This window comes from Toxotes jaculatrix, chromosome 12 (genome assembly GCF_017976425.1).
Source record: "Toxotes jaculatrix isolate fToxJac2 chromosome 12, fToxJac2.pri, whole genome shotgun sequence".
NCBI classification, from domain to species: Eukaryota; Metazoa; Chordata; class Actinopteri; family Toxotidae; genus Toxotes; species Toxotes jaculatrix.
The window spans coordinates 14,147,724-14,174,122 of record NC_054405.1 but is presented as its reverse complement, the minus strand read 5'-3'; the positions used below and the strand labels follow the sequence as shown (position 1 = coordinate 14,174,122).

Sequence of the window (26,399 nt, the reverse complement as noted above, 5' to 3'; positions counted from 1 at the left end):
CACACCTTGCAAGATAAATGTGCTGCATCTGTGACAGTATGCAACTCTCTCCAAAGGTGCCAAAGAGGTGAATGCAAGTGGGAAGACATTTACAGTACGGAGCTCTCTGCAGCTGCACGTGGACAGAAATGATGATGGAGTGGCCTACACCTGCAGAGTGGACCATGTGGCACTCACACAGACACCACAGCAGGCCACTGAAGTACTGGAGGTCCACTGTGAGTGTACACGCAAAGACATACACACACTCAGACACACAGGGAGTGTACACATGGACACATTGTAAGAGAAAAAAGAAAAATACGTGGAAGAGGAAGTACCCAAACAGTATCTTCTGAATCCTGTTAACTGCCATTCAGCCTAATAACACCAACATTTGTAGCAGTGATTACAGTTCTATTATTTCAGAGCTGAGGGTTTTTTTTCTTTCAGTGTTTTCAGTGTTTATATTTCAATTTTATTTGGAAATTTATAGCATTGTTGAAGAAAAACGTCTGACTCAGTGGGATTAACTATTTTTGCCTCATGGCTTTTTACCGTTTTATTTTGAATATTAAGTAAATCATGACATCATAACGCTTCCCTATTGAGATAATAATGGGATAATTATCTCAGTGTCGTCCATCCTCACTTTTAGCCCTCTCTGTCTGTCCTAGATGCTCCTCGTGTGGAGATCATCCACTCCCTTGCAGTCCCTCAAGAGGGCCAGTACTTAAAGCTCGAGTGTGTGTCCAAAGGAAACCCTTCGTAAGTCACTCAAATTCTGTATGAGTTGATGTCAGCCTTTGATATAATGCTTCAGACAGCTAAATGCAGCGTGCCTTGTTTCTCTTTCGCATCCTCTTACCTCACAGGCCAGATCCTGTGATGTGGACAAAGGACGGGGGTGAACTTCCTGACCTGGACAGGATGATTGTAGAGGGGAGGGAGCTCACCTTTACTTCACTCAACAAGACAGACAATGGCACCTACCGCTGCGAAGCCAGCAACCACCTAGGGACCAGCAGTGCTGAATATGTACTCTACGTCTATGGTGAGTTCAGAGGAGAGGTTGCAGGTAATCATGTTTCATGTGATCACGTCCAAACATAAAGAAACAGAGAGAACTCTTCATCAGTTATTTGACACCAGTGAGAGATGAAGGACGTGTAAAAGAAAAAAAGCTCCAAAAGGACATCTTGGACGTAATAATCTTATATATAAATAACAAAAAGTATGAACCTCACAAGCACAAGCACCAAATTCCATTGCAAAAACCAGCATTATAATACCTCCTGATCTGCATACTGTATCAGTGCTAAGAGTGATTAGTGGTACCATCTTTCACACAGAGAATAAGGGCCTCAGGTGACACAAATGCCACCAACGCCTTTCCTTAAATAAACCTGCGTCCCAGATCCTCCTCACACATACACACACACACACACACATACATTCCCTCTCTCACACACAAACACACACCATGAGGGAAATATGTGAGGGAGGCAGAATTTAGTGCTGCGTTGTCAGGAATATCACCAGGAAGGATAAGTAATTCCTAGTAACGCCAGAGGAGGTGGAGGATAAAGGGACTCAGTGTCAGGGGAAACAGATAGTTCTTCCTCTCTTCCGTTTCTCCACCGCCATTTGTCTCTTGGCATTAAGTAATAATGCTTAAAAAAAGCCAGAGCAGCGATACATCTCTTTTCCTTCTGTTTTAGGAGCTTAGACAGTGTGTGATGAGGGACAAAAAGGCAGGTAGTTTTTAGAGACATAATACAACTGGAGGCAAAAGGGAATTTCCCTAAGTGGATCAATAAAATATTACATCATTATTATTATTATTATTACATGCACCTAGGGGGTGTTTCATCTTCTCCCTTATTTAAAAGCAGACCTGATCTCATGAAAAACATGAGAGAATAAACCTCTCAGGTGCCGACGGCTATGCTTTGCCAGAGCTAAAGTGATTTCTAATACGTGGAGCCAGTGAAGGATGCAACCAAGGTTACTATCAGTAGTTCATGAAGTGGTTTGTGCTGGTCAAAGCCAAGGCCACATCAACATGTGAACATGTCTGGAGTGAGGAATGTTAAAAAATGAAAATACTACAAATGCTAAACAACAAGATAAATGGGTCCCATGTTCACACAGTGGTTGGTGCAGTGATAAAGTTTGGGCTGAGCATAGACAGGCCACACAGACCCTCATGGACATGGGCAGATGATCAAATTTACTTCATGTGGACCCTTACAAGCCATGTGAATGGGGCATGTATAATACAAGCTTGATGGGATCAATGTCTGTGCCTGCTGTGCACACTATTTAAGGTGGAGGTATACGTTTGTACATTAGGCAAGGTGGACTGTTGATTACAAAACAGGAATAATTCTTACAGGTTATTTATTTCTCCTACAAGAGACTCTCAGAAGGATCTTGACCTTAACCAAGCTATTACACAAATTATAACATGGACAGTCAAGTGCTTTAATAGATCCATGTATCAAAAATAAGACTGTAAATGTCATATAAACATAATGAATGAAGGGTATTTTAATGGCTTGAAACTTGTTCTTCAGCTAGCAGTGTGCAGTTGCGTGTGTTGATTAAAATTAAAATGGGTAAAATCAAGGCAAGGACAACATTAAAACCCCAGTGTTATACAACTCAAAACTGATTTCTTCTAATTAGCAATGCTGCTGTCACGCTACTTTTTGATTTTATTATTCATCCCACACAGTAGCTACTGCAACAAGACAAATGTAAAGATATGAACTTCTTTCATTTTTGCATAAATTGTTTAAAGGTCTTTTTCAAGTCAATCCCAAATGCAGCAATAATAGTGTTTACAGTTCTATCACTAAGGTATTTTTAATAAATTATGTTTCAACTGTTTGCATTCATAGCCACAAAACAGGTCAGGACTGAAGAGTGTTACATGACATCTGATATTGGCACTGGCATTTTCTTGAAATTGAAATCTGTGTAAATGTTGTGCCAACCACAAGCAGAATTCACCCACAGGTAGGTAGTTTAAGTGTTGCCTACACATGTCTGAATCCAATCTCCATGCTGGCAAAATTACCATAATTAAAAAAGGACATAGCAGAATATTGATTTTTATCACTTCAATAATTTACTGGTCCACTCAAATAAGCCTATCAGATCCCCTTATTAATTAAACCATAAAAGTTTTATCACATGCTTTATTTCTGAGATTTTCCACTTCCTATTCAATCCCCCACTAACCCCTTACCTAACTGTGGTGCATAGTTTGGGGATGTTTAATTTGTGTGCTTGTCCAACATGCTGTGTTGCCAGTGTGCACCTAACAATTCCTTCAAACTCCAGCTGAATGTAACAACAAGAATAACCAATGCACATAATGACAGTGATGTTATTAAACTGACAAATTCTGTGCCACAAAAAAAAGGCAATTTGGTATGGGAGGGTCAGAGATTCCTTTCCAGATTCATTACTTGTTCTTTTGAAATGGCACCCAGCCTGTTCCTACCCTTCATTAGTGATTAGCACACCTTTTAGCCTTTCACAATTGCTGCTATAATTCTTGGAAAATACCTTTTTAATGGTTCCACTCCAAAGAGGAGACATTTTCTCTCTTCCCTCTTTCCCGAAGACATGCACTTAGCTGCTTAGTGATTCACACTAAGGCTGAAATGTCACCGAGACACGCAGGACAGTTGGCCCTGAGAAAGAATACCTCAGCCAATTAAAAGCCTCTAGCTCACTATAAAAAGCAGAGTGACATAAACATAAAAGCCAAGGTGGTAGTGTAACCTCATTAACTTTGTCACACAGTGTTTCAGTCCCATTTTTCCTGTTGCTATAACATGTGACAGTGAGAAACACTGCCCTAGTTGAAGCACTTTTACCATTATCCTGTAGCAAGAAGTCAAAAACACAGCATGGCAATGATGGCTTTGCTTCCTTTTCCTGAAATCAGCCTTGCAAACATGGATAATTGACACAGGTGATTTGTCAAATTACGGTCATCATTTAGTATAATCCAACTTTTATATGCTGAGAGGTTTCCAGTGCAGGCTGATGTCTGTCTTCACAGACATTACACTTCAAGTGCATATTGCATTACTCTTTTTCAGATTTTGCAATTTTTCCAACTGGCTACTCCCAGCCATGTGGAAAATGTAAGAAAAGAGCCAAACTCTACCCCATTACTTTCATTGATGAACATGCTTTATTTATTATTTGTAGCTCTATACAGTATATAAATGATATGACCTAAACAGAAACAGGTTTTAACCCATCAGCTTTTCTGCGGGTCATTTATGGTTCATAAACTACACAGGAAAATACTTAGTTGTAAGATACAAATACAGAATGAGAGTGAGAAATGTTGCTCTTTTTTCTTTCCCATCACTTCCGTAATGTTTTGCCTTTGACCAGTTTGCGTTTCTTTTTAAGTATCTAACTGCCCCCATGTGAATTCTTTTTTTTTTGTTGTTGTTGTTGTTCTTGTATTATTTTTGTGTATATGTGTCTGTCTATCCCCTCCACCAGACGTCCCCACCACTCCGCCTCCATCCACCACTCCCCCCCTACATCCCATCCCTCCAGATCCTACTGCACTATTAGGCGCCTCAGACCCCACAGTCACTGGCAACAGAGGTACAGTACTACCCCTCGCATCTCCACAACCTCCTCAGCATGCTACTGTATATTCCCTCTTCCCTCTTACTTTCATGTGTTATTACTTCTCTCTCAGTTATTTCACTACCTCAAGCGTCAGCATACCTGTCTAATGTGGACCTTCTGAGATATGGAGACGCTGACAAATGAAGAAATGTCTCGTACCAATAGTACTGTACTTCCTGGGACAAAGTTCTTTCCTGTCTTCTGATACAGCATTTTGTGTTCCTTTTTGTTTGTCCTTTTACCGCTTTAGGACTGTAAACATAAACTGTATGTCATTTCAATGCATATTGACTTACATGACCATTGAATTTAACTTGTTTTGTGTTTTTACGTCATGGACATTATTCAGATTTGAGTCTAAGACGCACTCTAGATCATTGTATTCAAAAAGAGTCCAGCTGTTCAAATGATCCATCCACTGCCCCCTTGGCATTTCAGAGACTTCAGTACTTCTGTGCCCTGAAACCTCAAAGAAGCAAATGTCATGTCCAACTGAAAATGTCTGGCCACTGGAGACGTCTCATCATGACTCCTAATGCTGTGGTAAATCTTAGAGAATTCTGACTAAAAGGCTCTTTTTTCAGAGAGTTAACTCAGTAGCCACCACATGGGCATTTTACAGCTAAGACTGAGTATTTAGTGTTTTTGAGAATCTTTTTGAGATTAGCCTGGATGCTGTTGTTATAATCCTTTCAGCGTTATACTATAAATATGAATAATGGGATGTCATTTATAATAAGGCTAAAAAAGAAGTTGGAGAGGCATAAAATGCTGAGGTTATCCCAAATTTCAAGCATCTCCTATTCCTGCACAGGCTAATGAAATGCCAAGAGTTACGGTTATGGATTTAAGCTTTAAAATCACTGTTATGCTTCTTAAATTAAGTTGCCGTTATCGTCCTGCAGCACTAATGCCATCCACACAAAGTATATTTCCTGGGCACCAAAGCCCCAGTAATAATGTTAATGTCTCACCGAATGTGGGAAATCTTGTCATGTCAGCACCTGCCAACACAGCGGAGTCAGAAGTCTTAGGGGAAGCCCTACACTTCCTTCTGATGTAGGTCACTGGGGTGGTCAAAACGCCCTGCTGCCATAAGGTGCCAGATGGATGGGATTTACCCCGAAATGGTGAAATTTCTCTGTATTGTTTGATAGTTTGCAGTGACATGCCTCTTCAGTGTTGCATGAAGGTTTGGGACAGCACCTATGCACTAACAGATGGCGTATGGTCTGGAGGACTTTACTGGGATATTACACAGCTCATCCTTCCCAGTAAAGCTTATGCCAGGGGTGCTGGAGAGACGACTCCAGACCATCGTGAAACCTCAGATTCAGAAGGAACAGTGCAGATTTCATCTTGGTTGTTAAACAGTGGACACATTTTACTCTAGCAAGGATACTGCAGGGTTCATGAAAGTTTGCACATGCAGTCATGCATGGATATGGAGGGATTTGAAAAAGGCTTAAGTCCATGTCTCTCATGGTGTCTTGCTGGGTGTACTATGGGAATATTGGTGCTTGTGCCGTTGCTATGAGCAATCCAGTCCTTACAGAGTCAAAGTGAATCTGTGAGCATTCGCAGCAATATTTCAAGCACATTGTGAATGAGAACTAGGCTTCACAAATGTTGTAGCTTGTCACCAGTTCTGCTTGATTGAGTGTAGTGTCTATTAGGGATAACATGTCTACTTTATGCCAGTAATGTATGTTGCATTGTTCTCCTGCAGTCTGCTCTCGATTTACTAGTCTATCTTTGTCTCCACCATCTCCCAGAGTCACTAGCTCCGAGGAGTAACCCAAAATGTTGAGACGGTGCATTAAAATTGCTGAAATGACTCCCCGTTGTCACTCAGTTGAGTTGGTTCACAAATCTGATGAAGATGCCTTCATCTGGAAGCATTTCACCATGTCCAATTAAGCTGGCTCTGCATTTAAAGGAGCCAGTTTGGTGGTTTGGGCGTCTGACCAAGATGCTAACTGGAAGCCTCTCTATGGAGGCATTTTGGCACATTCAACCAAAAGAAGACCCTTAGGGCAGACCCAGATCAGTGATGGTGGGCGTACATATCCCACCTGGCATGTGAAAGCACCAGGATCCTTCAGGAAGAACTGGAGGACATGGCTGGGATAAAAGATGTCTTGGCATCACTTTGACCCTAATAAGCTTTAGTAACACAAACCACTTGGAAGGTATAGTTGCTCTAGCTTATTAGCCTTTATCTCCAAAGGATATCTGTATAATACAGTTATTTGTTCATGGTGAATGTAGTCATTACATGATCTTATATTGTTCAATTTCGGCTTTAGCTTCATAATCCAGAGTGAACAGACGTAGACTGTCTTTGTTTAACGATCATTAGTTTTCTTAGCAGCTGGACTGAAAGTGGTAAAATATCCCAATTACTTTCAGCCCATGACAAAAGCCTTTGTGTTGGACAGGTTGGACAAGGGGACAAAGGCCTACTTTGGACAAAATTACATTGTTTGCCTGAATTGCAGTTTGTCTAGTGATTCTGCCTCTTTGCAGACTGCAACATTCTGACATTCGTCCTGACATGGCGCCATGTCTGCTACAGTAGATATGCCAATCAAAGCTTTTGAGTGACATGTCAATTTAAAACTAATGTGGTGTTATTAGACTGTATGCAAAAGAACTTGCTCACTCATACATCACCCTGATCATGGTTTGTAAATGTTGCCCTAAGTATTTGACATGTTTTTAAAGGTGACCGTTTCTAATTAACTGACAGTTTCTCATATGCATACATATATATATGCATATGCATATGCTTATTCTATTTGAATATATATTTAGCACTGTATATTTTCTCACAACACATAGTACACAAGCCTATGATTTAACTTAAGTTAAAATCAAATAATATTAATGTGAGAAATTCAGGACTGATCAGCAGTTCTCCTGAGCAGGTTTATTCATTTTCATTTACGTGTCCATTTTCTCGCCATATAGATGTGACAGAGTTTACTTTCTGTCTTGTCTCTACTTTTTTGCTCCCCCTCTACATTTCCTCTCTACTTCATGCTGCTCCAAAGTCCCATTCATTCAGAATAATTTCCTCTCATCACCACTGCTTTCTCTAAATTACCATCTTAAAGTCCTTCAGGAGTCTTGACTCCCCTTCTACCTTTTCTCAGCATTACTCTCTCTCTAAGCTTTTCTTTCAATTTTCCCTCACCCACTCCGTCTCTTCTAACCTCACATCTCTCTGAAGACCCTGTTAGATAACAGGCTTCCACACGTTGTTGGATATTCCTCATCAGCGTGTCTCAATTCTTCTCTGATGTCTGTTTGTGTAGTGCAGAGACACAAGAGGAGCTGAGCCTCTCTGTATCTTCGGGGAATCTAAATATCAGACTTCTTCACTGCGTCCCTACTCACAGGATACTACACTATCTGCTTTCATGTGTCTACTTGATTTATTACCAAGTCTTTTCACGGGCTCACGATGAAAGCAAACAACTGTGGAGCTGTACCAGCCTCATGACGTTTTGTCTTTTTAATAGAGTTGTCTTGCAGAGGAAATACACACTGTAGGTTTAGCACTAGAGCCTGTATGCAGAATATTAGCATATTATATACATGATGAGCTCTTCCAGGTGCACCCCTCTCTGTTCTGCCGTGTTCTTGCATCTTTCCTCTCTTGTTATTCATCAGTACGTTGGATTTTTCCAAACAGGCCAAAACTACCACAACGGCTGATGGCTGATGCACTTTCCAACAGTTTGGGTAGAGAAGAGATAAGCAGTTGATGCTGAAGTAAAAATGAAACGATCTGAAGAGTGTTTAGATAAAACCAAGTGCTGTAGCTCTGAACTAAGTCTGTAAGTTCTTTTTTCTTTTGACTAATGTTATACTAACATTTTGCATGTCATAATTCTCCCAGACCTTCAGCATTAAGATATTAATCATAATTGAGCTCCTCTGATATTGTGTTTTTTCAGAGTCAAGAGTGAGATCTTTTTGGCTCTGATCTTAGTAAGCTCTGTTAGCTACCATGACTTCCACAGACCAGAAAGCAAGGTGATGCTGCTGGACTGCATATTCGCTACAAGAGAAATATAAGACTGAACTACCAATATGCCCAGGGACAAATTTGGATTTCAGCAGAGTGGACGCTACATGAATTCAGTATTCAATAACTGTAATGTTAATTACAACAAATTCAAATTGAATAAAATGACCATATAATGTTTTTTCTTTGTAATTCTGAAAATAGGTTAATGATTGGTTCTAAGCAACATGTGCACAAAATGGTTATTGAAATAAGATTTGAGCAGCTGTACAAAATGTACTGAGCAGTGCAATTATTCTACTTTTCTGGACAGGAATAAAACCTGAATGATTTTAGAGAACACTGAGGTCCAGATGAAATAAGTGGTTTTTTTTTTTTTTTTTTTTTTTGAAGGGGGGGGGGGGGGGGGGGGGTTGTGCTTTTCACTTGTTTTCAGGTATGCTAAAAATAGTAAATTCACCAATGAGATATCATCCCGCAGAATCCAAGACCGAGAAAGAAACAGAATTTTCATGGCAGGTGTAAATTGGACAGGGAGCTGTAAACGACTTCCCATACAACCCTCTGTACACAGCAATGAGTTGTTCTCTTCTCAGTAGCTTAAAGATTTAATATTCTCTATTTACAAAAGTCGGGTTTGTAAGTTATTTTACAGTCTAATTTCACAATAATAATGTTTTAATAATAATGTGTGATTTTGCTGGCATGGTGACAGTAAGTATACATTAAGTGGCCAGTACAAAAATGTAGCATTTAATGGAAGCATTTATTCTTCCTTGCTGGAAAATTAAGGGAGTAAATATTTCATATTGTAGACTCAGTGTTTCTAATGGGACTTGTAAATCTAACAGTAGCCCCATACTTTTAATTCTAAATGTTGCTGACCTTTGGAGTGCAGCTAGAGTACAGGTATGTGTGAGATTCCTCTGTTTTTAATCCGTACTGTACAAAGCCAAGACTGATGCATAACTGCAGCCTGTGATTCACTTTATTAATGAAGTGCTGGCAGGTATGCCCAACACACACACTGCTTCAATAGCCCAGCCAGCCTTAATGGCTATAATAACTCTTTTGCTAAGTATCAGAGGTCTATGCAATGTCATCAGACCCCCCCCCCCCCCCCCCCCCCCCCCCCTTCACAGACACACACACACGTTCTCTTCCCCCACCACCTCTGAATTCTCTCAAATTTGCCAAATGCTTTTCCATGGTTTGCAAATTAGTTTTGACCTTGTGAAGCTGAAAGGTTGAATCATGCACAAGGGTTTCTTTGGTGTTTAAAATATTTACTATTCACTTCTCATAATCAGCATTCGTGTGGCCAACCCCAGCCCCTGTAGCCTGATATTGCCGCAGAAAAAGGGCTCACTGCCGAGAAGATAGCAATTATTCATGCCTAGTGTCTCTGCCTGTGGAGAAGACAGAAAAACTAAAATAATACCCATCTACCCCCTTGCAAAGTAAAAGTTGCCTTTTCTTCGGTCCATTAGTGGTTCCTGAACAGAATATAAAAGTGAGGAAATGCACCAGCAACCTCGAGACTCTTAATCAAAGTGTGTGCCATACCTTGGAACATTTTGCCAAATTGTCTTAAATTGATGCCGGAAGGCTGGTTGCTACCTGAGGATTTAACTGTCAGTGAGGACCAGTGGGGGTTACCATGGTAACCCATAAACATAATGGTTTTTCTGGTTTGTAAAGCAGATTACAAAGGATCTTTCTTCTCCTGTTGAAGTTGATAGCGGTGTCTACACACTCAAGGAGAATTCAAGAGCGGAGGTAAGGGATTGGTCAGGGTTCAAAAGTTGGGATTAGTCTAAGCTTTCCCCCTTTTCAAGTGAGTGTTGGCCAAAAAGCTGCACATGAATAGTAACATTAAAACAGGACCACTCTTACCCTGTTTGGCTTCCTGAGATTTGAGCCAGCTGAAACTTCAAACCAGCCTCACAAGCATGAACCCACTACTCTCAAATTAGTACCAGTAATAAAATACCTAAGGATTTCTTTCTAATGGTCTGAATATCGAACTTCTGCCATAAATAACATGTGAAACCCTTTTTGCTTTACCTTTGAAGATATTTTAAGATATTTCATAGTTGAAAGCAGTCGTAAGAGAACACACACATCCTTTGGGTAATGTGATGTTACTGTAACTTCACAAGTACAATATAGCTTTAAGCTGTTCATTTGTCTCAATCCGAGTTGGTGTTTAAACGAGCTATCCTAGGGGATGAAACTGTTGGGAATTATCTCATCTAGTGTTTCTGATCTGAAATGCTTGATTGTTCTATACCTGTGATAAACTCTCTCGTTTTTAAGAACCAACACTGGAAATAAACAACCCACTTTGAAGAGATTAGCACGCATATCAAAAGGTGTGTTTGTTTAGCTCCTCATTAGGTCAGAATGCTTTCCAGCTCTCATTCAGGTTCGTCAGACAGGAACAGAAAAGGCTACAAAACACAAGCTACAGTGCATATGAAACGTTATACAAGTATACAGAATAAAACAACAGTCAAAACTGAACTGACAAGACAAATATCTAATTTTCTATCTATTTTGAAATCTGCCATTACACATCCTTCATATTTTAAAAAAGTGGAAATGTTGAGAAGAAAATGTGGAGTTAATAAGAAGTAGAGAATAAATGAATTAAAGGTTATATCTGAATTAGACACAATTGAGGTTTTTTGCTTAGCTTAATGCTTTTGAAAGTTAAGTAGACTGTTGAAATTTCGACAATTCATTTGCAAATTACTTAGGAATTAAAAGGGCACTCCACAGGTAATGCTTTATGTCTTTAACCCCACATTCACCTATTCAAGCTGCTTTAGGCCGAGGACAAACCTTTTGTGAAAACTCAATAAGTGAAAGGACAATTTTCATTCCTTGGAGGGATTCGTAACTGCTTTATTCCATTGCTATTGATCTCGTTTTAAATGGAGGCCAGGGGTTAGGCCATGTGATGAGCAAAAGACATATTTTCTGGAGGGCAAGTGTCCAGGGCAGCTGGTTGGTTGCTGTGTTTAAACCAGAAAGGCTATGTTCAGGTTGCACCATCCCTGGGGGTGGGAGGTGGGGGTGTGGGTGTGGAGGGGGGTGGTTAAATATTGAACAGTTCCAACCATCTTCTCTCCATTTTCCCTTCCACTCTCCACTCTGTACACCATAAACCTGAGGAGCACAGGAGAAATTAAAACATAATGCAAAGGTCTTTCCACTTATTGCGGGGTAAGCTTATTGATGACCTGTCACATTAACTCGCTTTGGGGAAGAATTATAGCAACAATTTGGAATAAAGTGTAGAACAGAAAAAGAGAAATCATTAGATCCTACAGGGTAGTGTTATGAATTACATGTAATAGCCTTTCTATTCATTAAATCTCAATGGCAGAGGACACTTTCAGCAATCTTGAAGAAGCACACACATGCATGCACAGGAACACACGCGTTCATGGCAGTCTAATTTCCATTTGTTGACATGTTGTCTTATTTGGTCCTTTATTCATATTTCTCTGCTCGTCTTCCACTGGGGATTGTTGTGGTTGCAACTCGCCTCCTCCAGTATAACTCATTTCTGTGTGGGCTACTGTTTCTACTGCTTCTCTTGTTCTGCAGTTGACTCACAATATGCAGTTCTTCCAAGCTAACCAGCAGCACAATGTGGGTTATGACAGAAAATATCTGAAAAGCCACAGCAATATAGTCTTGATTAAGTCTCCACAGGTGTAGAAATGATGTTATCTCCCTGCCTCATCCTTTGTTATATTTTATTGCTGTTTTGAAGTGGTTATGGATTTTGCAGAACATAGAGCTTCTTTGTGACTTAATGAATTCATATGATTAATTATCTTGCTTTGCTTATAACTTCATGCTGTTACCCTGCTGACCACAATTTCTTTTCATTCTGGGAAGAGAGAGGAGGAGGTGGTTGAATATTCAAGATAGTGTCCAAGTCTACGTGTGGGCTTTATTGAATGATTAGCAGAAATAATTTGTTTTCAGAATCTAATTAATCCACTCTGACCCAGCAAGCAATAATGTGCAAGGACACACACACAAACATACACGTCTTGGTAACTTCTCTTCTTTTTCTCTTCTAACCTATTTTTCTGTCTTTCTAATTCTCACATGCATGGTTGCATGTACTCAAAAGTGTATGCACGTGTCTTTCGGACCTCTACTACAGGGACTCTTTCATCTTGGTAGTATTGCCTGTATTAGATGCAGATTGGTGAGTTTCCAGCCTCAGCCAAAAAGCTGGGCATAATTGACTCATCGAACAAGCGAAGTCTGCTCTCTGTTTGCAGGCATTTCTCTTAACTTACCATCCCTGCAGGGGAATTAATGCAGAGTCTTTATGTTTCACATTTGTTGACATAATGTGAAGTGTTACAGCTTTTACAGCTATTACTCATAAAGAAAAAGACTCAGGAAAACTATGGAAATCCTTGGATGCAAGGTGTAAAGTTTTAATTTATTTGTTTTGTTTGTTTTTTGTTTTGCTCACATTCTAATTCACCGTACTAGGCTGTATCTTATGTATGAGTGATGATGATGTGCTCTTTCTCACACACACTGACTCAACGATTCACTGATCCACACCACAGACACAAGGACACAAGCCCATGTTTAAGCCAGCTTGCTGCTTTACTGATCTGAGCAACTGGAGCCACTGCTTCATAGAGCCATATCGAAGATAGAGAGAGGGAAAAGCATAATCCAAAAGAAGAAAAAGATGCCTGTAGGGCATGAATTTTAATATTAACAAATTTGATACCAAGACAGGGAGATGGGAGAGAGGCAGAATGCATGTTAAGCCACAGTATGTAAATACCATTTAACTAATATGTTATGATACGATTGAAGGACACTGCATCTGATTGTGTTTTTAAATTGTTAAATTTAAAAGATGGCATTAGATGAGAGGCAGTGCAGAAGGTGGTGTACTGTCAGGTCTGAGTGATACTGTAACAATACTTTACAGAATGGGAAACATCTCCTGACAGGAACCGTGCTGTTTAAAGAATGAGATAAGGACACAAATTACATACAGACATACAGTAAGTTGCCCATTTAACTTTCAGCTGACCAAACCAACTGAATCAAATCTTTTGGTATTTTCAACTGCTCATCAACTCCAGTCAGCTTCCCTTGTTAGATATTTAATAGATTTCCCATTCACATTTTTATGCAAGAATGAAGAACCTAGAGTTCACCCCTTAATGCATGATTTTACAGGTATTACAGTCAGATAAGATATGGATGATGATGAAGTGATTGAAGCAGGGAACAGGCCTTTCTTCTAGAGTCATCATTTCTCTCCAGCTGAGCCCTTGATTGAATATTTGAGCTTTCACTTGAAATAATAATGTTCCTTTGCACATAATTTCCGAATCTGTGTACCACCTTTCTGGGACCTATCATGGACAGTTGTTTAATTTAATCACATGTCATCAGTCATGCACAGTGAACCGTTCTGGACATTTGACCTAAAACATACAGTAGCCATCACACATGCTTTTATTTTGACGTGTAATATGCTTGGCATTCTTTCCAGAAATTGTGATAATTAATGTGATTTTATCTGTCCAGCCTTAACACATCCTCAAAAACCTGCACAGTATTGCTATGACATGCCCTTACACAGCAACCTCCATATGGAGACAGCATCAATGAAACAGATCAGAAGAGAAGTTAGTGGGCCAGCTGGTTCAGTCCGGCCAAGCAGTGGCTCACAGAAGCCCTGAACCCCTTTAATTTATTAAACAAGCCCAATTCGCAAGGCCACACGACAAGGAGAGTGTTATAAATATTAAAAGAGGAGTTTGCTCTGCCACACTCTCATATTAAATCACACAGAGAAGAATGTATGTGCCCTTATTAAAAGATAATGTGTTCTGGAGCCATAAAAATGTATAACCCTCCACTCTATATCCCTCTCCTCCTTGTCTCCTTTCCTTTTTCCATCTTGCTTCAAGTGAAACTTCAGCCTTTTCCTGTCCATCAATCTCTATTTTTTCATTTCCTTTCTCTGTGTGTCTCTGTACACACTTGCTGTATTTTTTCCTCCCATGAGTTGCAGTGGACTAGAACAGAATACATAAGAACACAATACATAAACTGTGTTTTGCACTTGACAGCTAAGGTACCAAAGTATTTGTACTGTATTTACACATCGTAAGTTATGTCGCAGGCTTCTGTTGCTTTATGAGACTTATGAGGCTTTATACTACTTTTTTTTAACATATGCAGGATATGTAGTCTCCAAGACATCAACATAGATGGATAAAAGTTCAGTTCCCCTTTTACTTTTGTAGCTAGCTCCTTCGAAATCTACTACTGTAGAGTAATGGCAAAATAATGGCTCTGGGGATATGTAGAAGCAATAGCATATAATGTAACATTCAAATGAAGTGTGAAAAGGATCTATACAAACTCACTGAAGTGGCTGTCGTCCATGAAGGCACAAGCTACACTCCTATCAGAGCAACCTTTCAATTCTACACAGAAGGTAGATTTTGAGCAGAGAGTTCCTTCAAAGTCAGAAGCAATGCAGTAGCAGTAGGATCAGATACCATGTTCTTCAAGTGTCAAGGGGTTTGACTTAAAGCCCAACTACCTGTACATGACACCAGCACTTTGCATGGCCAAAGTGTGTAGCGCTCAATGGGCAGATGTACGACTGTATGGTCATGGCTTGTTTGTGCCTGCACTGGGTTGTAGCAACCAAACTGAAGCGCAGCAGTCAGACAGTGAGTGTGTATGATGGTAAAAAACACTCACTATCCTGACAGATAGAGGTGAAGAGACACAGCCATGTGTGTAACTAAACGCCTGAGTCCTCGCCCTGCTGCGCCGCGCCGGGGGAACATTCCTCTACTTTCTGCTCCACTGACCAAGCAGAACTGCAGCCCAGTGAAACCACGCCACGCACGTCTGTGTGTATGAGCGCGTGTTGGTATGGAGTGTGTATTTGTCCACTTAGAAGCAGTGAAGTGTGACGGCCTGGTCACTCAGGCCACGGAGAGTTATGGGGCGAGAGCAAGCCAGCTGTTCAATTTGGCCACATGGGCGGACTCAGAAAGAAAAGGAGAATACTGAAGAGAAAAAGTGTCAATATATGACGTGAGCTGTATGTCTAAGCCACCATTCTATCACTGCTTACCCTGCTCTGACATTGTCATATTTTAGCCATCATGAGCCCATATATGCACACAAATACACACACGCACAAAGTGGCAGGGTTGTGTATGGCATGCCCTGGCACTCAGAGAAGGATAATGAGATGAGGGCTAATTTCTCAGGTGTCATGGACTGATATGAATAATACAGGTTATTCCATTACCCATCTCCCCATTGCTGCCGCTGTCAACTTTTTTTTAGATTCACCTACAGTGGGTCTGTACACTGTCAATGTCACTTCCTAACTCTTACCCTGAATAGCCTGAAAGTCAGACTTTGTGTAAAAAAATAGGAACTGAAAAAGCTGAATAAAGGAAATAAGCTATTGTTGAAGGAAAGGGAAGCCTTTGATGGGTTTTTGCATGAGGTGTGAACAAGCTAATCATGCAGTCTTCACTCTCTCGTGACTCTTACTATCATTTCTATTGCTTTTTCAACAGCAAGGGACCTGTAGCAGCTCTCTAACACCTAATTCATTTTCCTAACAACAATCCTTCCTCGCCAAGAAACAGAAAAAGATTGATCTTTTCCTTTTTTATTTTCTGTGATGATTTATTTACTGTGTACTGCTCTTCCACTGCTGCCCTGGTTTGCATGTTGGGTACTCCTGCAGAATCATGGGGGTGGTCCTGAATTATTCACTTCTTTTGTCTGAGTCCCTCTTTCATTCTCTCTTTCCTTCATTTTGCAGGGTGAATGTGTGTCTGCCTGTAGCTGCTCTTTGTGCCAATGTGGTGTCCGTCTCTCTTCCTCTCCCTCCATCTTATTATTCTCATAGAGCTAGGCAGCTCTGCTCTGACTGCATGATGTGGAAGGAGAGAGGAATGACAGCAGCTCAGAACAATCATTAGATCAGGAACGAGCTGGGAATAATCTTCTCTTTCCTTCTTGCTCTGTTTTGTATTGCCTGCCCTTTGCTATTCCACTGCCCTCACTTCTTCACCTCACCAGCCGACGCTGTCATCTGCTCTCTTTGTTTCTCTCTCTGTCTTTCCTCAGATCCAAACGCCCTGGGGCAGCACGGCACTGACCATGCCTTGATCGGAGGAGTGGTGGCTGTAGTGGTCTTTGTCACCTTGTGTTTAATCATTGTTCTGGGAAGATACCTGGCCAGGCATAAAGGTAAAACCACAGTGGACTAGAACTGAGTCCCTCAAGGCTCATGAGACTAGTGGAGCATGTCGTTCTTGTCCCATTAGACATCAGAGTCCTTCCCCAATTCCCAAGTGACAAAAGTATGACAGTGGAGAAGAAGTATTGAAGGACATGTACCTTTGATGTGCGGCACGCAGTATGATTCCACTAGTATACACACATGGATAATTAATTTATTATTTTTTAATTTTATATCAAAAAAAAAGAAAAATCCAGAAATTGAATTTTATTTATTTGGAATATTACACTGGCAAGAGGGAGAGGACTATGATATGATTTTACTTGAACCCCATGCACAATGTTGCATTTTGGGTCAAAATTTGCTCTTCCTTCTTCTCAGAGTCATAGCTCAGTCTGAACACTCAGACATGATATATATGTTTTCAGATTCAATGTGACCTAAACTTTGTGAGGATATTATTATAATATATTTTCAGTGTCCATTGCAAAATGAATGTCCATAAATCTACTTCGAAGTCAGGAAAAAAGTGCTCCTCCAAATGTAATCAAAGCAAAAAAATCTAAGCAAGTTGTAGCCGTCATCTTAACTCACTGACTCCATGGTGATGTTATAGGCTACTTCCTTTTTACATCCCCCAAAGTATTAAGGGAACTGTTGATCCCAAATGTTGGGCATTTTTATCTGCCCAAAAGAAGAAACATTAAAATCCATGAAGATCAACTTTGTTTGTGTTGCACAGTTGTTGTGTTCTCTTTTGTTCAGTTTTTTTTTTTTTACATTTCTAAGGCACAAAAAGTTCCATAAAGCATAAAGCTCATTCAAATTTATTTGATTTGATGGTATTTCTGAGGAGCCAGTAGCCATTCTCAAAATAACAATACATGGCATACTGGCTAAAACATTCAGCTGCTCTGCTAAAGAGAGAGACAGAAAAACGAGAAAAAAAAAAAGCCTGGGGTTCAGCATTTATGGTCAGTTTCCAACACCGATGCTACAAAATGAAGTTCTTATACTGAGAGCTGCATTGCATTATTCGGTGGTGCAGCTTTAAGCCTTTCCTGCCACCTCTGAGAACACTGAAGATGTTTGTTGATGCAGGGTTTTTACACACCTGCTCTCTGCTATATTTACATATCCTTGACTATCCCAGCTTCTCATCATTCTGTATATGAATAATGTAGCATTACTGATGTCGTCCTCAGATGTGCTTTTCCCCTCAGGCCGCAAACACCGTGCAGGGCTGCTCAGTATTTGTTTTCCGGGATACAGTTTTGTTTTCCGTTTCCTCAGGAACATACTTGACAAACGAAGCCAAAGGAGCGGACGATGCTCCTGACGCGGACACAGCCATCATCAATGCTGAGGGCAACCATGCGCACGCAGAAGAAAAGAAAGAATACTTCATTTAGACTGCAGAGGGAGCTGTGTTGCTCTCTCCACCCACTTTTTCCTCTTTCAGTCTCTGTATCTCTTTTTCTCTCTTTCTGTGTCCCCCTCTTTTCTTCTCCACCTCTGACTACTGCCCCCGTTGTGACCACGAGGAACCCGCTGGCAGTCCACAGACAGAGAAGTTTCCCAAGCGTATTGCCTTTTGTTGAACCCATTTCTATCATTTACATCTTGTCCTTTATTTCTTTCTTTCCTGTTTTTGTCTTCTTTTTGGCAGCCCGTTTTCACAGGCAGCTCACCGTTGCTGCTGAAGTGGTACCCTCTGTCATATTTTTCCTCATCTCTGACATGAATTCCTGGAAATCTGTGTATCAACCATGGCTGCTTCTTACATATGACCCCTTGTTCGTCTTCTCTCTTGTTTCCCTCCAAGCAGACACCCAAACACATACTATATCCCCTTTGTTCACACACATCCACAAACGCATATCATATTTCACATCAACACGGTGCCTAAAAATACAGACGCCATTGAACTTCTGTCAATGCCTTCATGTATTGTCTGTCAGTAGCAGTGTAAATGCTTTGTAGATGGTTAACCGGACCATCATTTCATTGCTTAGCTCACAGCTTTTGATTATGCATTGCGTCTTTTTGTTTTTGTTTTTTCTTTTTATTTGAATGAAGATCTGTGCTGTTTACGCCTTATACATGTCTATCACACTGAATATGGTACTTTTAGATGCTCCACTTCCCCCAACCCCATCCCCTCTAAATAGACTTGTAATTAAACAGTTGACCCTTGTAAGATAAGAAGAAGGTTTTGTGTAACACTGTAGCAAGGTTTGTCGGATAAGTGTATAATATGATTTTCATTATTAGGGTAGGGGTAATAAAAGGGTAGTGTGGTATTGTTTAGAGCAGAGAACACACACCAAAAATATATGAAAGATGCTAGATGAAGCATTCCATCAAATAAACTCAATCAGTTATATAAAACCATTTGCTAAATCTGCTGTCCTTATGTACTTTTGTCTGTATATTCCTGCACTGTCCAGGCTGCAGTTTAGCGAAACACCAACACCTTCAGTGTCCTCTTGACTGCTTACAGTAGTTTGTAATTCACATAAAGGCTTCAGGTGTACAGAAAGAGTCAGTCTCCTCTCTCTCTAAAAGCTGTATAAATTGTATTGAAGTGAGTTTAGCTTTTCACTTTGAAGAGTTTTGTTTATGTTTATGTCACATTGAAATAATTTTATGGCTGAAGGACCCTGTGAAATGTAAAATGAGTCATTAGAAGTTAATACAGGCTAAGAAAAAAACAAGTACACAGCTACAGTATGTACAGAAATCTTAAATTGAGTTTCCTCACTCTTTCAGTAGTGTCATTTTGATTGACCTTCCTATAAGCTTGAGGTCCAGGCAGCTTTCCACTGTGGTTTGTACACAAATTTCTGTTCATTGACCGGCTCATTGATAAGCAACCAATAATAGAATTGCAATGCAAATAACATCAGTTTGTAATTCCACCAATTTCTGTTTAACTAGTTTCTAACAATTTAGTTAAACTGTAGGTATCAGATATAGATATATACCAACACACCGTACATGTCCACCTCTCAAACTGCACAACTGCTCTTCTTATTTCGGTTTAGTCAGAGTCGCTTCTCCATGACCTGAATTTTGATTTCCATTTCATGGGGTCTTCAAGCAAAATAAAAATAAATAAATAAATAAATAAATAAAGGAACTAGTGTGTGAGTGATGGGTCATAGATCTGCAGGGGCCTCCTTTCCAAAACAAAAAAAAAAATGAAGACAAATAGAGAAGCACAAAAATGTCTGAATGAGTAACTGTGTTCCTTTGCCAACAGCTAGATCACTTTTGGGAATGGTTCTTCTATTCAAATGGGAAGTGGAAAGATGACAAAGCTATCTTTGATTTAATTCTGGGGAAAAAATACAGTGCATCTTTTTGAAAATGTAAGCTGAATCATGTTTTTTATAAAAAAAAAGAAAAAAATGTTTCTAATATTTTTGGTTTAAATGGTTCTAAGCTCCCTGCTGTATATTGTGTCTGCTAAAATGTGGTTGATTGTGAAAATTGCTGTTAAATTCTGGATTCCCGTATTCCTTCAAATTTGTATATTAGCCACCTTATCTATTTACTTTTTTTCATTTTTCATTGCATAATCCTTAAATCTTTTAAGCAAATGTATTTTGTTTTGGAACAAGGCATGTATATAATGTGTGAGAACTAAACTTTGGTAATACACATTAGCATGTTTTTGTTTGGTTCTTTATCACAATTAATTTATTTGAACTCAAGTTATTTAAGAGAGAACCACAATGAAGGTATATTTGTAACTTTGGAGAAGAGTGGCTTCTTGTGTTTGTGGCATGCTCTTAGGTGCTGCAGATCTAAAGGATTTGGTGTTGTAGAAAATAAGATTAACATAAAAAGAAAAAAATACAAAATTCAGTCAAACAAATGTTGGAATAAAAAAAATACAGTGTCCTGTACAGTGGCCTTTTGTCGACAGAAATAGAGGAAAATGTGCATCTGTTTTTACCAAATCCTCAAAATGTTAATTGGAATTGAGATGTATAAAAAGAAACAGGCAATGAAAGTTTTGCACATGCCAAGATAAACATGACATATCCTACTAAACAACTTCTGTTTCTTTTCATATGTCCCAGATATTTGTCTTTAATCAGTTTGCAGAAATTTGGCTGATTTACTACTCTCCTGTGAAAGAGTGATAAACACTGTGGCCTCTGAAATTAAAGACTTAAAGGCAAGGCACTAATCTACTAAAAGGGAGCAAATCATTACCAAGGGCAATAAAATAGTCGGCCCAGCTGTCTCCAATTCAGTGGCCAATTTACAACATTATGCAAATGAGGTCAGCAAGTAAGGTCTTTCTCTCTGTGTTATAACTCAAGCAGTGCTGGAGTGAATCATTTGATCGATCACCTCAGTTTCTGCCTATCGTCACCAATGTAGGATTTAGGTTGCATTTTTTTTTCTTTTCTTTTAATGCAGATGCCACAGTTTCCATATTTTACAACTTTAGTGCACTTCAATCAATACACCATTTACAGGTGTAACTTCAGCCTCACCACAAACCTTCAGTAGATCCAGACTAAAGTGTTCTAGGCTGGCTCTGGTCTTTAGAAACCTTCTATATCACCTGTGTCTATAAATACATTTATCACAATGATGTAATGTCTTCTTTTTAATCTTTTTTTATACATATAGTTCTTTTCACTGAGTCTTAAATTCACATTTTCTGCTGCTTTATGTCTCTGTGTCCATCTTAGAAATAAGAGAATGGATTTGTTGATTCTGAAGTCAGAGAAACAGGCTGTTTTATATTAAATGATCACCCATTGATAACCAGGCCTGCAGCGATGAGTTGGTGTTTGCATTAGAAATGAAACAGGTGCCATTTTCTGAATTATGCACTCTAATTTGACAGACAGTTTTTAGTAAGTGAAATGTGTGGTTTTTTTTTTGTTTTGTTTTTCCTTTCTGAAAACCACATGTAAATATTTGTCTTGACATGACAGTAATGAGCTAATTTGTTGCAAATGGCTTTTTATAATAGACCAAACCTGAATCTTTTTTAATTTGTTACTTTAACAGCCTGGCACCTACCATCATGCACTATTTTACTATGATAGAATCAACTGTAGCTCTGTTACATCTTGGGGTCAGTTCTTAGTCGTATTTCTTTGTCGTTGTCGGTTGAAACTAAGCTTTAAACTTGTTGCCTCCTTGCTTTCCTATATATATATATTGGTTGGGTTAAGACCTGCAACATCGTGGGCCTCTAATTTCATCCTGGCGGCAAGACAGTGACAGCACTAATGTGGCCACAGTGGTATTTTTTATTGGGCACAAGTCCATTCTTATGTCTTGTCTCTGTTTGATAATTTCCTGGCTCCAAATGAATCCACTTTTTTCGACTGAAGGTGGGAGCAGAGCAGCTGAGGTTATGTGTTTCTGCAGATTAAGCAGTACATACTGGTAGCAATTTTGGCATTAAATTGCATAACATTTTCGTGTTGGTGAAGGCACATACATACCTGTACAAAATCACAAAAAAAATGCACCTAACATAAAATGCATCTTTTGATTTGGGTGAGTTATACCAGTATTCTTGCACAACTGCTTTTAAACTATAGGATCAATCTGAATCAGCTGATTAAAACCTGCAGTCACAATACAGCAGCAGGAGTCGTATGTCTATGCTCCAGGCAACAGACAGTAAAAATAAAGACAAATGTTATTTTACTTACAGCTACTATAAAAATCATTATCTTACAAAATAATTTATAAATAGAATGTTAATTCAGCTAAAAATATCGGACATCGCTCCATCCTCGGACGCATCCTTGGGGAGTTGTTTATGTGTGCCTTGTGACTCTGCACCTCCAGTTTGCTCCTTTATCCACCTCCTGTCTGCAGCTTTTAAAGAGAGATGAGACAAGTTGATGTGATGTGATTGGTGATTATTGAGGCTTGTCCAGACTCCACCTGCTGATACTGCATTGTGTATTCATCCTGCTACAGCCTTTTCACCACACTGCACTGCCCCTGGAGCACATCTGGGCACAAAATAGTTCAGTCAGTCGGGCACACACACCTCAGGTCTGAGCTCGCTATTGCGCTTGTCCCCAGTTTGGGGAAATTAGAGGCTCATACCCACTAAAAATATCCACTCTGAATCCCTGATTGTAAAGGGGTGGATATGAACATAATGGCCACTTTGAGTCATAAAATATCTAAGATACTTCTTTTGTTTTAACTGTTCTTGTTTACATTTTAACTCATGGTCTTAATGGTTTTCTTTACCACAGCAGTGACGATAGCATGACATGGCCCAGTCCTGTCTCTCCTCCTCTGACCCATCACACGTCCTTGCTGTACAGTTTGGCTTTAGCACGTCTTTGTTCCTCTGCAATATTGACACTAGAATCAATCAGCCCAATCTCCATATTGTCACAGTGATGAGAACAACTTGTGACACAATCGCATGTAGTTATGTTCTTTTAGTGATTTTTGTTTGTTTGTTTTTTCCATTATATCTGTTTCTTTTGTTTTGCATCTCAGGAATATTTTTCATTCAGAGATTTTTTTTTTTTTAGATTGTGTTTTCTGTCTTAAAGGGGGACTTGTGAGCACTTCTCACTCTGCTAGCCCCTGTATGCTGACACCATGTATTTGTTGAGTTTAAGATGATCACAATGTTAATAAAATTATTCAGTGATTCTTCAGTAATGCTGTCATCTTGCTGTCATTGGGATATTAGACTTAAGAAGCTGTCTTTTGATATGATCACTGACTTGAAATGCGGAGATTTAGAAATATGCTGCAAATAATCACGAGTTTCAATAATGATCAAAGTTGTGTTTATGCACAATGTCATCTAATTTTAGCTTATGACATGTAAGCAGTTAAAAGCTTTTGTCCTCTTGTTTTTCTTGTAGCAACACACATCTTTATGTATATCAGTCTATAGATGGAAGGAGTTGTGACGCACTATCACTCACTAAATACAAAATGTCCACAGTAAGGCTCAGTAAAGATCAGGATTAGAGCTAGACACATTAGTTGAGCTTCTGATGTACCTTGGTGAATGAAATAAGGGGTTCCATATCAAGCTGTACTGAGAGGGCTTGATTTGATATATAGCACCATAATGGAGGTGTTTTTCTCCCATTATCCATGAGATTTATTATATTTAATTTAGAGGTGCGTTCTCATGTATGAAATGGAAATTGTTGAATAAATAGTTGCCAAAACATCTGTATACGCCTGATTCTATTTTTTTTTTTTTTTTTAGTCATCATTTTTTTTTCTTCTGGAAGCTTCTTACCTCAGTATTTCTGAACTGAGAGATAAGCAATGATGATGCACTATAAATGCTGCGGTTTTGAAAATTCACAAGGATCCATCCTCACACACAGAACATCACTCCGAAAAACACAAGTAAACACATGCATGGACACATGTTCATGAATTTTTATTACCTAGAATAATTCATGTTGTGTTTTAGCTCCCCTGTGGTGTTATGATGCCATTCAGTTTGTCATATGGAGTCTTTTAACTGACCATACAAGGCTGTAACAGCTCTGCCTGTGATATACAGTATAACAACCTAAAAATAGTATCAGTAAATCAAGACAGAGTGATGAGGGGGAATGTCATTGAAATGAAGAGGAAAACAGCAACAACAAAAAAATTACTTGCAGACAGTGGAGCTTGAAAAATAGAGGGGTTAAAAACTTGGTGGAGATGACTTCTTAAAGTTTCTGTCCAAGGTCACTTCAGGAATGAACCCTGACTCTTATCCACTATGATCCACTCAAACCAGTTTCAAGACAATGTCTCAGAAAAACTAAGCTGCAATAATATAGTTCTATAGTTTCTGCAAGACTTACACTTTCCTTACAGCTTTGGATTTCACAGTAAATCCCTAAAACTGAAACACTTGAGCATGCATTGTATCAAAGTGCAATAATAAAGTCTACATGTATTCACTTGTGAAAGCCTTTAGTTCTTGTGGTCAGATTTAAGGAATTGGCTCGGTATATGGCGAGGCTGGTGATGGTAAAGTGAAAATCCTTTAAATCTTGACTATGTGACTTCCATCATTTCTGCTCCAACAGCATCAGGAGAGAGAAGAATGTTCATAAATTTAAGGAAAGATGGAACACATAAAGAGGGATATAAGAATATGAAAAGGGAGAGACTGAGAGAAGCATGTGGATGCAGCTGAGCCTGACAGACGGGAGGGAGAGGTATCCACCCCTTTCAGTGAGTCAGAAGATGATGACTGAGGGGGGAATTAAGTAACGGCAATAAGACGTCATGTTAGACTGAAGAAAGCAGCTGCAATCAGCCCACCTGTCAGGAATAAACACAGCCTGGAGAGGGCTGAATTTCTGCAGCTGAGGTGTGATTCTTCTCCTGATGAAAAGTGAGGGGTCAGTGAAAAAACTCAATTACCACTGAATCAATCAGAGTAGTTTTGTGAACTGGGACAGGGAGGTCGAGGAAGACCAGACAGAAATTGCTTTTCATGTGAAATGTTGTTTTGCATTAATGTCGGTTTTGGGGGTTTTTTTTTCCCACCTTCTTTACTGTCAAACAGATTTTGTGGGCAAAAATTTCCACAGTGTTTGTTTTCCCCTGGGAAAATTATGTTTGAACTTTGCCAAATTTTCAGAAAGTTTTTCATTTATATTGTTCCAGTTTTGTCAGATGATGTAGAAGAATAACAGGACAGATGGACGAGACAGGTGGGATGATAGGCAACGATGGATTTGAAGCCATGCAGTGAATAAATAGTATGCAACACAGTCCACTGAGCTGTCTCATAAACCAAAGCCACCACTGTATCTTTGTAAATCTATATTCACCACCTTGTCAATATGATTTTTCATGGCTAATCAAACCCTAAATGTATTGTTAAAGTGAATTTTACAGTAATGTCTCAAAACTGTACGAACCAGAAAAGTGGGTCTTTTTAGCAAAACACATTCATTCAAAAAGGCAACAATTAAATACTTCAAGCTAATTACTGAGAAAACCAAAAGCCTCACAGCTAGAGTTTAAACCTTCTCCAAATACAAGCTTTCTGAACTTATTCTGCTTTTCTTGCTTTCGGTTATTTTACTTTCTGTAATAAATATTGGATTTGTCAATAGTTTCTCACTGAGCGTTTCTAAGCCATTGTTCTGTATTCTTTTCACAAAAGGAAAGAACTGGTGATTTTGGCTCAACATTCAAATATACAGTATAATGAATGACCTCAAATTCAACTTGTTACAAAGTGATTTGCTAATAAGGTAAAACTTGACTGTCGTTCAAAAAGCCCCAGAGCAAAAAGGGATACGGAAATATTATATTAAATTCAAGAAAGACAACAAAATATATTGCCCTTATCTTGCCAATTTGTGCTGCTTGTTTAAAATTTGCTGCTTTGTCGCCACCATTGAAATGACAAGG

At 39.3% G+C, this 26,399-nt stretch overlaps 1 protein-coding gene across 3 annotated transcripts in view; it reads left to right on the top strand.

Moving 5' to 3' along the window:
• Positions 1-24,194, top strand: part of cadm2a (cell adhesion molecule 2a) — a 195,747-nt gene extending 171,553 nt beyond the window's left edge. Inside the window, exons 5-10 of one of the 3 annotated variants that reach the window (XM_041051368.1) lie at positions 57-218; positions 657-747; positions 855-1,033; positions 4,519-4,626; positions 16,874-16,996; positions 18,282-24,194. In XM_041051368.1, the coding sequence (XP_040907302.1) occupies positions 57-218; positions 657-747; positions 855-1,033; positions 4,519-4,626; positions 16,874-16,996; positions 18,282-18,400 (782 nt within the window). In that variant the 3' untranslated portion in view covers positions 18,401-24,194. Of the gene's footprint in view, positions 1-56; positions 219-656; positions 748-854; positions 1,034-4,518; positions 4,627-7,973; positions 8,240-16,873; positions 16,997-18,281 lie in introns of those variants that run through there. The other 2 variants (XM_041051369.1, XM_041051371.1) reach the window with 2 other exon arrangements.
• Positions 24,195-26,399: the final 2,205 nt, after the last annotated feature.